At 40.2% G+C, this 14,472-nt stretch overlaps 1 protein-coding gene across 3 annotated transcripts in view; it reads right to left on the bottom strand.

Annotated features, from left to right (window-relative positions):
* The window catches only part of gad1a (glutamate decarboxylase 1a), a 68,320-nt gene that overhangs the window by 31,557 nt on the left and 22,291 nt on the right, over positions 1-14,472 (bottom strand). For all 3 annotated transcript variants that reach the window (XM_064327149.1, XM_064327152.1, XM_064327150.1), the window contains one exon: positions 14,120-14,210. In XM_064327149.1, the coding sequence (XP_064183219.1) occupies positions 14,120-14,210 (91 nt within the window). The remainder of the gene's footprint in view (positions 1-14,119; positions 14,211-14,472) is intronic.

Below are 14,472 nucleotides of genomic sequence, written 5' to 3'. Positions count from 1 at the left end.
TAAAAAAATTATGCCATGTCATTCTACAGTCAATATCTGGGACTAAAACATTGAATAAATACACAATCTTACCACTGGTTTTACACGTAGAGATGTCCCTTTTGAGACTGAGTGGTCATATATCGTCTTGGACAATCCGTTTGTGAAATATAAGAGCAATTGTGATACCTGGGTAGGCTACCTTAAAAAATAGCTGTGCGTAATACCACACATTACATTACATTACATTACAGGCATTTAGCAGACGCTCTTATCCAGAGCGACGTACAACAAGTGCATTGGTTCACGATGTAGAGGTGCAAAAGAAACACTAGAGTGAAGTAAGGATCGTAGTGCCAGAAGTGACCACATCGACCACCTCTTGCTTACGGCGTTGTCGCCCTTTTTAGTACTCGCACGCGAGTTGATATTTCGTCTTTTGTTTCATTTTATTCTCAATGTCGTATTTATTATTTGAAATGTGTATTTATGTGTTATTATTCTATCTGTCTCTGAGGCGCTCTGAAATGTGCATTCTCTGTTAAGCTGAGCACTGGATTGGAATAAGTGGACCATCTAAATGCTGTTTTATAAGTTTGCGTAGTCTGCACAGTTTCCATTGTGTGCGGCACTGGCGAAGGGCCAAATCATTTGTGCGGCATATTGCACAGGTTGCGCAGGCCACGTAATTAGATTTTGTTACTGACCGTTATGTTCAAAAGACAACACCTTCATTCATATTTCCAAACCTACAATATACTGCACCAGTGACCACAATAATGCTCAGCTAGATGTAACTTGTTGCAACGAAGACATTCACCTGACAAAATCGCTTTTAGTTGCATATTTAACGTTGCCTATCGGTTTTGTGAATCAACTGTTATAACCTGTTAAGGCTTTTACATAGTCGATAAGTACAGGGGGCATACCCTGTGCGGACAGACAGTCCGCAGTTGTTCGCCCTTTCATACTCCAGTCGTACCACCGCATACCCAAGCCCTACATTTCCCACAATCTTTGCGCGTCGTTTTCCTTTTCTGCCGGAAGTTAGACAACATGGCCTCGTCCTTGCCCAGCGTTGTGCTTATTTCTCTCCATGAATTGTTGTTCTTCTGAAAATCTTTGTAATCCCATTGGAATGAATCGCATAGGTGCCTGTACCTTCTCACCTCTTCAGCCAGTCTCTATTCAAATGTCCAATCCATGTCTATTTTGTGTATTCCGCATCACCGCGTGTTTCCGGTGCCACATGAAATGCATGTCGATGTGAAACAGTTTCATACCAAGCCATGATTTGTGTGACACAGGTATGCATACGCTAGGTCACAAAAATTGAGCTTCGCGCGGACATGCCAAGGCGGACCCCAGCGGAGTCCGGTCCATGTATGCTACGTCTGGACCATGAATTGGCCTTTAGTCAGAGCCGTATGCCAGTGACCTCATGTCAGCAATCAACCAATCATCTTCTTTACGGTGTATGCAGGTACTGGTTACTAACTATGCACTTTTAATTTCTTGAGGAGGTATGCGTCTGCAACCGCACATGCCGCACATTGCGCACAACCCCCACACAGACCCATTTTTACGTGTACTATGCAGAAGTATAAAACAGCCTTCAGTGTTACGACATAGTAAAGGTCTTTATTCCTAGCGGCTCGGAGACATCCATGGCGATGCAGTAGATATGTTAGGTGAAGGTATATGATCATGAGGACAAAACCATTTAAAAATCGCTCCATATCCCTTCAAGTTTAAACTGTTACACTATCTTTTTGATGATTAGCTGATTTTATTAAATTTGATCATTTAAATGTTTTGACGTGAATAACAAGACAACACGGGAATTCCCAATGGTTGATTACGGATTATTTATTATTATTATTTTACTATTTTTATTATTATTATTATTATTATTACATATTCTTCATAAAGTTGGCACGCTTGTTAACCAAGCAAATAAATTAATACAGTTGAGAGATTGATTATTATGTGGGCTACGTTGCAATTTAAGCTTATGGTAATTCTTTAAAGCGTTTACATAATTCTGATTTGATTTGAAGTAAGCAATCTTTTTCCCTATCCAGTTTCATCATGTTTTGGTAGCTTCAGCACAAACATTCTTACGTATTTACATGAGTTATCAAAATATTAGGCTACCAAATTAACAAACTGAAAAAGGTGTCTCACCAAGTATTCACATAATCAACAGTCATGAACAAACGTTGTCACGCCTGGCGCCTGCCCTGTGTTTTTTCACCTTTTCTTATATTCATTTGAGCAGGTAATCTCTTGACACCATTCGTGGAAGCCAGCAATCACCTTTAATTGCTTCCAGCTGGAAGGCGGGACCGCGGGTTGCTTAATCGTGGTCAGCAGGGATCATGCTTTTTAAAAAGGTTGCGAGTTCTACCAGCTCGAGCTCTCTTTTCATTTTCACCAGCTTGCCTTTTTTTGACTCACCAGCGTAGTAGCTTGCCAGCTTGTCAATTTGCCAACTCACTGCGCTGCACATTTTGGCATTTCCAGCCAGTTCTTTGTAACTGTTTGTTTTTTGTGTAATAAATTCTTGTTATTCCTTCACTCGGTTGTTGCGTGATTTCATGTGTCGGACCTACGAGCCGGTTCACCACAACGTGAAATACACGATGTAATCCCTTAGCAGACTGCGAGAGCTACTAGGAATATAGAGCTTTAACCAAGCCTTTGCCAACACAAATGAAACCTGTGCAGACACACGATGCGCCGCGCCGTGCTGTTTCGCGCCACTTACGCTATGGGTGCGGTGGTTGACCGGCTTCAGTCCGACTGAGGGGGCATATTCCGGTGGGAAAGTGACGTCAGCACATACCCTCTATACGCTCAGATCGCCACTCACTGTGGCCAAGCGGAATCGATAACATTTCAGAAAATATATAACGTTAAAAGATTTAATTCAATCTTCTACTGGGAGTTTTGCCGTTTATTGAGGGTGTGACAGAAAATTTTGGTGCCGCTGACTGTAATGGAATGTTTTTCACATTTACTGTTCGATTGAGCAAGTACCACAGTACATTTTTATGGTTTAGTGTTGTCAGATTGTGCCAGCTACTTTACATGAACCTTGGACTGCAATCAATAAAGGCTAATAGCATAGTACCACTCACTTCTTGTCACTTGTACCACCACTGTAATGAACTAAAAAAAGGCTACAAACTACCTTTTCTATGAGAGATGTGTTGTTGAGCTCACGACATTGTCCTGCTGGTGACATTGTAAAGCTCCGTTTTGCCCTCTGTACTATATAGCTAGCTAGCTATGGCATGTCCTCACCTCTGTAACGTTATTTGTTGTCCTCCGTGTGTCCATACATCTGGATGTGTTTCTGCCAATCGCGCGGAAGCTGCAAGGCCTTGCTGGCTGTCTTGGGCTGCATTCACACCAGATCAGGCAATGTGGCACCTTGCCGCAGGGTTGTGTGGTGGTGTAGGCATGTCATTACACATATGTGTGACGTCATGTTGTGAAATTTAACCCACCCCTTCCAGTCCTCTAACTCAAAAAAAAAAAAAAAATGGACACAAACGCAAACCGAAGGAAGCTTCTTGCTATAGTTATTTTGCAGCGTAGACTGCCAGCCAGACGCAGACGTCGGAGCTGGGTACACAAAATAAACCAAGTGAGGACACGACTGGGAGAGTATCATCGTTTGGTCCATGAACTAGGTACCATGAACTAGTGCTAGGTACAATAAACTAACATGCAAGAACTGCTAAATAGCAAATCATTTATACAGCTTAATTCCGACGTTCGGAATTGATATTTAGCTAGTAATTATTGTTTCGGTACTCGTCCCATTACCCGGTACTGTCAAATCACCATGACAATCATAAAATCAAATCTTAGGAAATGAATCACGTCAGTAATTAATTTGACAGTTGCTCGGGAAACAGCGGAATGCTACATGGTAGTTTAAACAACTTACGTGATTGGCCACTGCAGTGTGACGTCAGGTTGCATCCCGGCAAAAGTTGATTCTGGTTCTACTTTCTTGCCGCAGGCCATTTTTTTTGGCACCCCATGCAGTCCCCACTGCCACAGCCTAAACGCACTAACCCCCATTAAAATGAATGGGAAGACTTGCCGTTTTTGCCGCATTGCCTGATCTGGTGGGAATCTAGCCTTACGGTCAAGCAATAGGTGACGTTTTTTTTCTGGAAAGTGTTTCATGCGGCCTCCAAAAGCGTGGTTGCTATCGCGTCAGGTATAATTAAAGACAAAAAGACAAAAAGAAAGTTATTGCATGTGATAATTATCACTGTGATATATCGCCCAGCCCTAGTTGAAAATGTGTTTTTCATGAGATTGGAGATGGACATTACAGGCCAAAGTATTAGGCCACCTGCAGTTTTTCCAAGACCCTCTGAACATGCCAGCCAGCTTTATGATTCGCCATCACTCGTCACCGCATACCGCAAGTAAAACACTGAGATCTCAAGTTTTGATGAAGGGATAATTTAGCTCTGATTATATGTGTCACGATTGAACTCGTTGCCGTGATGTTATAGCATGTACACAAAATGTCTCTGCTTATACTACAGAAACTGTTCGCTCTGTTCAGCAAAAAGTCGACACTGCGGCAACCACACTTCACAATTTCTGCAGGAATTATGGTTAGGGTCTAGTTAGTGTGGTTGCCTTTGGCACTACTATTATCTCACATATTTATGTATTATTATTTATTCCACCCATTTTTTGGAACGCTACTCCTCCCAGAGTTTTCGCACCACATACACGTGCAATATGTACACGTTTGCTGCACGGTTGTTGAGAAATTTGACGTTTTTCGGGCAATTTTTCCCATAGAGAATGAATGGCGGAACATTCACCCTTGTGATGTCACAATGCTGCCTTCTCACCCTTGTGATGTCACAATGCTCTGTCTTCTAGCAGCTGTACTCTGGTTTCTCAGGCTTTGAACATTCTGCATTCATCTGTACCGGGCAAAATTGCCCACAAATTGTGCAATGCCTCATTGGACATCATAGAGTGTCCTTTGTCCATCAGTGTAGATCAGCCTCGCCCCCTTTCCTGATTGGCCAATGTTTGAAATTTCATAAATTTTTAACCGTTATAGAGAATTATAGGTCGAGTCATTGGACTCAGTAAAGACCTAGCAACCACCGAAAACTCCATAGCAACCACCTAGCAACACCTTAGCAACCACCTAGAACTGCATAGCAATCGCCTTGCAACACCCTAGCAACCACCCAGAACTCCATAGCAACTGCCTAGCAAAACCCTAGCAACCACCTAGAACACCATAGCAACAGCCTAGAACTTGATAGCAACCACCTAGCAACTGCCTAGAACTCAATAGCAACCACCTAACAACACCATAGGAACCCCCTAAAACTCCATTGCAACCACCTAGCAACACCCTGCAACCACCTAGAACTCCATAGCAACCATCTAGCAACGACCTAGAACACCCTAGCAACCGCCTAGAACTCCATAGAACGACCTGGCAACACCCTAGCAACCGCCTCAAACTCCATAGCAACCACATAGCAACACCCTAGACACCACCTAAAACACCATAGTCACCGCCAGAACAACATAGCAACTACCTAGCACTGTTCACTCTGTTCAGCACAAAGTCGACTTTGCATTGGCAGCAACCACACTTCACAGTTTCTGCAGGAATTGTCTAGTTACAATTAATTTAATTATTGGAAGTCTATCCAATCATTTTTCAAAGTGCTTGGCAGAGGAGTAATTAAATTAAGTGGAATAGATTTTTTTAAACCCCAGGTAGCCTAATACCTCTAGCCTATAGTGCAAGTAAAATAGGCACTGAAGTTGCAAGAAAAATGGCAAAGAAGAAGAAATTAGGCTGACGGTGAAGCCACACTATACGCGGCCCTGCCGCGTGGTGGCGCCGCCACCATTCATTTTGAAGGAGAGGTGGCGGCCAGACCCCGCAAGGCATGTTGGGATTGCCAGCAGCGTGGCGAGAGGCGGCGAGGACGCGGAGAGATGGCCAAAGTTCAACTTTGACCCCCTCGCCACATCGTGGTAACTAATTTGATTTGATCTAATGATCCGTCAAGTAAATTGTCCCTATTTTTTTTCTAATTTTAGTTCCGCATTCTATCGTTCCACAATGGACGACCTAACTCGTAATTGCCGTATCGGGTTTCCCAAATTAATAAAATCTCCTACAGAGACACCGATAAGAGGAATGCAGCATGAAGAAAAGTCTCTGAAATTGTCAATGGCTCTGCTATGTAGTTATCGCCATTACTATTAGTTATATCTGTCCAGTCTGAAAGAAAATCATCTTTGCAGTAACCTAGCTCTGAAAAATATTAATAAGCTGCCTAGCTAGGCTTTCTAATTTCTAGCTAGTGAGTAACAACCAACAATAAATTTTCTTTCTAATGTATTAGTTGCTAGCCACCTAGCTAGCTAACCAGATATAACTTTGAAGGCATTAGCTGGCTAATTAGCCAGACAATGTTTTTGTTGTTGGTTGTTACTCAGTAGCTAGACATTCAACAGCCTAGCTAGGCAGCTGACTAACATCGTTCAGATCTAGGTTACTGCAAAAATAATTTTTATTCAGACAGGACAATGAATATGAAACACAACATTAAACCCGGTCAATATTAAACGAACACAAGTGTCAGGTGGCCTAATACTTTATCGCCTTTACTGCATTTATTGTGTTCATTGAGAAAAAAACAACAAAAACTGTTGAAATCATGGTTCTTTTAACACAGCTAATTGTTAATGTGCATCCTGTCATGTTATATTAGGGATGCTATGTGTTGCAGCATTTTACAGAAAGCAAAATGGACTCTGCTAGAACATATTGTAATTTAAAATAACTGCTTATATAAAATGTGCAATTTGATTGTTAATGCATTCATTCACTGCTAATTGATTTAAAGCTCAGTAATTAAATAATGTTAATGAATGAGAATGAGGTGTAGCATTCAGATTATTCTATAGGTCAGCACAATTGTTTATTAAATCTCACAATTCTTGGATTTGCATCTGTCAAAATTAACAGAGCTGTTTTACTGGGCTGGAAAATGGCAAAAACATTTATTGTTTGAGAAGATAAGAGCCTTGAATTATAGACTGAATTATATTTCCTTTGCAGGGATCTGGAGGAACACAAAACTCCTAACAAGCCAGAGTCTATGGTGCAGAAAGCTGAACAAGCACGAAACCGTCCAGACCCAAGGCGCACCTCCTACAAAGGTCGTCTGTGAGTGAGTGAGTGACCACAATTTGCGATGCATAGCCCACGGCAGCGTCCTGTGCAGCGCCATGGGAAAAAACAGGGCCCTTCATTTGACCGAAGTAGTCCATAAGGTTTGGTTTCGAGGCTATCATATGGCACCAAAAAATATACATATGTCACTAAATATGTTTTTTTAATGATAAATGTTGAGTTTAATCAACATTTATCATTACTTACACAGTAATTCTCACTGTCTACTACCAGCAATTTCATAGCCTTTAGATGACCTATTAAAAACAATTAAAGCATGGCATGGCCTAATAAAAACAGTAACACAGCAGATTATTGCATATAGCTCCTTGAGTAGAAAACGGAAACCAAAAGTAGACTTTGTAAAAATAATTCAGGCCATTGAACAATGTCCAAAAAAAAAAATCCACATGCTATAATTGTGACAACAGTGAAATTATCCTGATAATTTCCCTAAGGACAATTTTCTGAACATATTTATGCCGGTCAATAATTGTCAGAAGTAATTATAACTGAGGATTTCCTAGTTGTTCACTGCAAATAATTAGCATGTACAGTACCATGAAAAAGTATTTGCCCCCTTCCTTCCTGGTATTTGTCACACTGAATGGTTTCAGATCTTTAGACAACATGTAATATTAGACCAAAGGGAAACTGAGTAAACAAAAAAAAAACACATTTCACAGCCATTTCACCCATATGAAAAAGGAATTACCCTCTCAGTTTCTCAATCAACCAATTAACCATATTTAATTGATAATTAGATTCAGTTGATTGAACACAGCCCAGCTAGATTGCAGCCAGCCCTGTTGAATCTAAACCTCACTCATAATCAACCTTACCATCAGAGTGAAGTAGTCAACAAGTTTGGACTAGCACACTATGCCATGATCAAAGGAAATTACAGAAGTGATGAGAAAAAAGGTTGTTGAAATATATCATCCAGGAAAGGGTTACAAAGTTATTTCTAAGGCTCTGGACTCCACCAAACCACAGTAAAAGCCATTATCTCCAAATGGAGAACACTTGGAGCAGCGATAAATCTTCCCATTAGTGGTCGGCATGCCAAAATTATTCCAAGGGCGCAGCCACCACTCATCCAAGTACCAGTCATAAGACTCCAGAAGAACATCCAAAGAACTGCCAACTCTCTAGCCTCAGCTAAGGTCAGTGTTCATGACTCTACACTAAGAAAGACTGGGCAAAAATTGGATTCATGGAAAAGTAGCAAGGCAGAAACCACTGCTAACCAAGAAAAACATCAATGCTCATCTCACTTTTGCAAAAATGCACCTGATAATCCCCAAGCGTTTTGGAATACTGTTCTATGGACAGATGAGTCCAAAGAGGGACCTTTTGGATGACAGGGGTCCCAATATGGCTGGCTTAAAACAAATACAGCATTTCCCAGTAAGAACATCATACTGTACCACCAATCAAACATGGTGGTGGTAGTGTGATGGTGTGGGGAAGCTTTGCTACTTCGGGACCTGGATGACTTGCCATTATTGAAAGAACCATGAATTTTGCTCTCTACCAGAACATTATTAGTCCACATCTGAATGGCTGAAAATAAACAAAATAAAAATTCTGTAGTGGTCTAGTCAAAGTCCGGACTTGAACCCAATAGAGATGCAGGGTTTCCCCCAGAAAATTTGTTAGGCCCGGTGGCAAGTATCTTTTGACGGGGGCCGGCGGCCCGGCCCGGGCCGATGGCCAAGTGTCTTTCTTGATGGGGGCTCGGCACGGGCCCGCGACTGATGGCAGCATTAAGGTAGGGCCCTATAGTTTCTGTGATAACAGAATCACGGACGGAATCGCGGAATTGAGAATTTAAAAAAGCCATAACACAGATTCCATAGGGCCCTACATTAAGTCAGTGCTAAAAGCTGACAGAAGATTTGAAAATATCACTACGTAACGTGAATGTTGTTATGTCATTTATTCAACACACATTTAAAAAAATCAACAACTATTTACAGCATAGCAGAGTCAAAGAATCTGACAACAATGTACAGACTGGGAATTCTGTGTTATCAACAACAACAAAAGAAATTAAATTAAATTAAAATAAATAATATCAAAGTGTTTTGCACTCTACAAAAAACTTGAAAAAAGTTCTGATTGGCTACTGATTCTTACAGCCTTGGAATGCTGGGCACATTTCAACAACAACAAAAGAAATTAAAATAAATAATATCAAAGTTTTTGCACTCTACAAAAAACTTGTATTCAAGTCCTGATTGGCTACTGAATCTTACAACAAGCCTTGGAATGCTGGGCGCATTTAAATAGGGATCGGAATCGCGAACTGGTTCCAAGTTGTCCTATTCATTGGAATCGTATGGCTCCGAGCTTATCGATTCCGCTTATCGAAGCCAGCATGTTTTTCGGACAGCTGCGCATTGCAAAACAGATTTGATACATTCTGTTGCAATAAAGATTCTAAGACAACTCAGCAATTTCTCTGGATTAACGGGTTATTTTTTAGCTTGAAATTCGATCGTATTACTAAATGGCTACACATGTCATGTAACGTGCAAGTAGTTGGCTATCTCCCTGGATATGAAATAAATGTTTTTACCAATAAATAATAATAATAATAATAATAATAATAATAAATGCGATTTTATCCATGGAAATAGCTATAGCCTACAAAAAGGCTAAATAAATGTTGTGTTTGCGATTGCCGTCGTAGATGTCAGAAGGAAATGTCACTGACCAAAAAAAAGTTTGCTCTCTTTGCTGGGCACATTTCAACAACAACAAAATACTATGTATCTGTGTTACTGACTGTTTGGCTAGCTAGCTAAGTTAGGTAAATGACCACGTTGTCGTGCACATCAATGTCATCAAGCTAAGTTATTAATAAACAAGTGAAGTCATTATTTTGATGGTGATTAATAAATCATGTAATGTTACAATGTATCGAACGTTACATTCATGCTACTAGTTTAATGTTACATCCACACTGCTTAAGTTAATATAAAAAGAATGTACTTACCGACGAGATGAAGTGATAACATAGTTTGTAACGAGGTTAGTTAGCCTACTAAAGAAATTGTGCCTTGCTAGGTACTGTTAGCTTGTGATAGTTGGAAGCATCAAGTGTTCAACGTCACTCTATGCACAATGAGGATAAAGAACAGGGCTGCGTTTCCGAGTTTCGATGTACATTAACGTTTTACAAAGGTTCTTAAGGTATACCTTCTTAAGGGAAACCGCTTTTTTACGAGTGTTTCCCAGATTATACCTTAAGGCAACTCTTAAGGTACAACGTAAAGGTACATCGTAAATTGGAGCTGGCCTTCACTGAGGTGCTGAAAAGTTTATCAATCGATGCCAAGCGAATCGATTGTCTCACTTGTAAAGGCTTGTAAATGACGTTTTAATATAACAAGTGTTGTCATAATCATTTTACATCAATCTAATATTGCAGAAGAGGAAGCTATGCCTACTAGAGATCATCTGCTAATCTCTTTAAGAGTCCGTTAAGACGAGACGTTGTGATAGTTTCAATAAATACATACATATAGGCTACAAAGGATAACATTTAAAAAAGCATCAATCGGGACATATAAGCCATAGTCTGGGACTTCGTGGAAGCCCAGGGAAAAGGACATAGGGGCTACATATGGGTGAATTATTTTGTTCTTATTGAAACAAAGGTCTAATATTAATTTGTTTCTGTCATGCAATATATAGGCAACTGTAGCAGCATATCACTGCACTGCACTGATTCCCGCGAACTTTTCTCTGCAATGCAAAAATGATCGTAGATGAAAGGCAAAAGCGCGTCTGTGGAAATTGACCATGATGAATTCTGCCTTATGAATAGGTCTACCTGGTAAAGTGATTTGTTCATCCACCTTAATTTGCTGTTGGATAATCTTAAGTTTAACCAAGAATATCATTATTGGGTTGTTTACCGAAAATCGTAAAACAACATGGTAAGAAAAATGTTCCGTAATGTTGATATTTACCCTGTGCTATTTTGTTTTATATAGGAGGTGTGAGCTAAAGGAAGGGGATGTAGATCATTTGGCTATGTTTGTCCATTATGAGCCACTGTACCTGTATGTGTGTTCATGGCTAGGCCAATCAACGTGTTCTAGTTCGGTCATGCAAGTAGACTCACTCAACGTTGTTTTTGCACACACAGGTTTTATATTCTTAATAAACCGGCGGTTTGTTCCAAGTCAGTGTGATCATTGACTCACACACAAACGAACTAATAGCCACCGGGCTTGCAATACACTGGCGGAAACCCTGAGATGCTGTGTCAGGACCTCTTACGAGCAGTTCATGAATCATCTGAATCAAAGCAGATCTGCAAGGAAGAGTGGAATAAATTCCTCCACAGCAATGTAAAAGGCTGAAATCAAATTATAGGAAGCATTTGGTTTCAGTTATTACTGGTGCAACCAGTTATTAAGTTTTAAAGGGCAATTCGTTTTTCACAAGGGTGATATGGGTGTTTGATAACTTTTTACCACGAACTGGCGCCGTGGGCTATGCATGGCAAATTGTGGTCACGCACTCACTCACTCATGGACGACTTTTGAGGGACGTTTTGTGGGACGCATGCGCAGGTGGTGCTTCATTACTAGGACGCATGTGCAAGTGGTGCCAGTTAAATGTGTCTGTGGAAGTGAGTTGCGCCGTGGGTCTGGGCGGTTCCGTGCTTGTTAATTAAATAAATGCAATAATAATATGTTTTGTCATTACTCCCTAATGTCTAATATTACATTTTACCTAAGATTTGAAACAATTCAGTGTGGCAAATATGCAATAATTGTGGAAATCAAAAAGAGGGCAAATACTTTTTCAAAGCACTGTACTCAGCGACCTGAATGTAATACATCTATCACTACCACACAGCTCACACACTCACTGAGATTTTCACCAGTCCAGGAAAGACCAATTTATTGGATAGAAAATCTCTCTGCAAAAGGGCAGAATGAATAATAATAAAGCTTCTGATGATGGTAAATAAAGTTATCTGTTCATCTATGATCTAATCAACTTATTCCTGGTCAAGGCATGAGGGGGCTGGAGCCTTTCCCAGCATCCATTGGGAGCAGGAATACACTCTGGATACATCACCAATCCATCACCGGGCACACACACTCATATCTACAGGCAATATTGAGTCTCAGATTAGCCTACTACAATGTTTCGGTCTGTGGGAGGAAACCTGAGTACCCGGAGGAAGCCCACATGGAACGGGGAGAACATGCTCACAGAAAGGCCCTGGTCAAAGGCCCAAACTCAGGACCTTCTTGCTGTGAGGTTAATCACTGCACCTCTGTGTCCCCCTAAAACAAGTTAGCCTTTAACAATTTTTTGGCTTCAATTGTGCAGGGGCTAGCTATAGAAAAGGCATGATTGAATCTGTGACCATATTTGATTTTTCATACTCCAGACATTAAAAAACACAAGGAACACATGACCTACATATATTGCTTCAAATATCACTGCAATGAGAGGGAACATGTCTTCTGTCAAAAGAAGCCTTAAACCACTGAGCATGCAAACAGCAACTGTGAATAAAATTTTACCAAATGAACTCAAAAACAATGTGGATTTAGCAGACTGTGGCATGTCTTTTGTTGCCATATGATACTAGAACAGAATTAATTCTAGATACCAGTTATTTTACTACATCACTCCCATGTAAATTTACAGTGCCATTGACTCTTTTAATTTGTGGGAATAGTACAAAACTAGAACTAGTACAAAATGTGACAGTGTGTTCCAAGAGGCACTGTGTTTCACATACCTGTGACATAAAAGCTATTCAAGCCACAATGGAGTCAGTGAGGAAGGGTCAAATGGTTAACATCAGAACAAAAACATGGTCATCTGATACTCTGATCAGTTCCTTCACTACCACAGGGGACCAGTTGTGTGACTGTGTGGTCACAGCTGGTAATCTGCGAACACCAGCTCACAATGAGCTGTGGTCAGTGGAGCATTAACCTGTATCTAGGATACGTCTACTCACTGCACCCCTTATTAGCATTCTATCTCTTTCAACTAATCGTTCCAAGGGAAAGAAATAATGGAGTCATTATCTGTTTTGTTCTACAGTCAATCGAAGTCCAGCCACCAAGTCTAGATTGAATGGAGAAATTTGGCCACTTCTCTTCGTATCTTATGGTTTTATCTTTCTATGGGTGGACATTGCAAATCAGATAACATAAAACACAGCTAGGCCATGTGTAAATGTGCACACTGATCAATATGCAATTTAACTTGCCTGTAGGTCTCTTGTACTCACAATCACAATATTGCTGAAAACCAAGGTATTATGGTGCCAATGGATCACAGCCTCTGGAATGAAGGTTCTGACATACAACTACTCTGAATCGTAATGATTTGCCATAATAGTACAACAGTGTCCTCTCACAAAGTGACATTAAAAGCAATGCTATCTGAAAATTGCAAACAAACTATCGATGGCACCCTTTCATTAACAAATGCTTTTCATCCTGGTTTACCCTGATTTCAAACACATCATATAATAAGCATTGCTATTTTGTGTAATTTCACTGTCTGGGAGGATTTGTCATTCATTTGACAGGTGTAACAATAATAGAAGCATTTAAAGTGTAACATGGCTTTTGGAAGCCATGTAATTGCACATGTATAGGGGTGCTAGGTTCATTGTTTTGTGTTGCTTTCCAGATCACATGGGTTAATTTGGTGCATTAAGATGCAAAGTGTTCACTATAGCATCCCAGCTATATTATTTACACTTCTAAAAAACACTTCTAAATTTACTGTATGCACCTTCAATGACTGGGACAAAGCAAACATGTTTCTGTAGGTGATGTACAATTGTAAGCAAACAAACAGAAAAAGGAAGCAACTTACATGTTAGTATTTGCAGTGGAGGTGAGCCATTCTCCAGCTAACCCGATGATGTCAAGTCCAGTAGATAGCTGATTGAAAAATCTGGGATGACCTAGGCACATAACATGTTCTTTAGCTACACAATAAAACTTTTCAGTTGTATCTCAAGCCTTAGAAACTATACAGTTTACAGTTTATATATATATATATATATATATATATATATATATATATATATACACACACATGGCCAGCAAGGTGAGGATTAATTGGAATATGTTTCATTTTCAGAACCCAGCAGTTTAACTGTTAACACCCTTGTTTGACATCCAGCACTCTCAATACAAAACACAAATGCATCAACCGTTAGGTTA

The sequence above is a fragment of the Anguilla rostrata genome, chromosome 3 (assembly GCF_018555375.3).
Source record: "Anguilla rostrata isolate EN2019 chromosome 3, ASM1855537v3, whole genome shotgun sequence".
NCBI classification, from domain to species: domain Eukaryota; kingdom Metazoa; phylum Chordata; class Actinopteri; order Anguilliformes; family Anguillidae; genus Anguilla; species Anguilla rostrata.
This window is presented reverse-complemented; position numbering and strand designations above follow the sequence as displayed.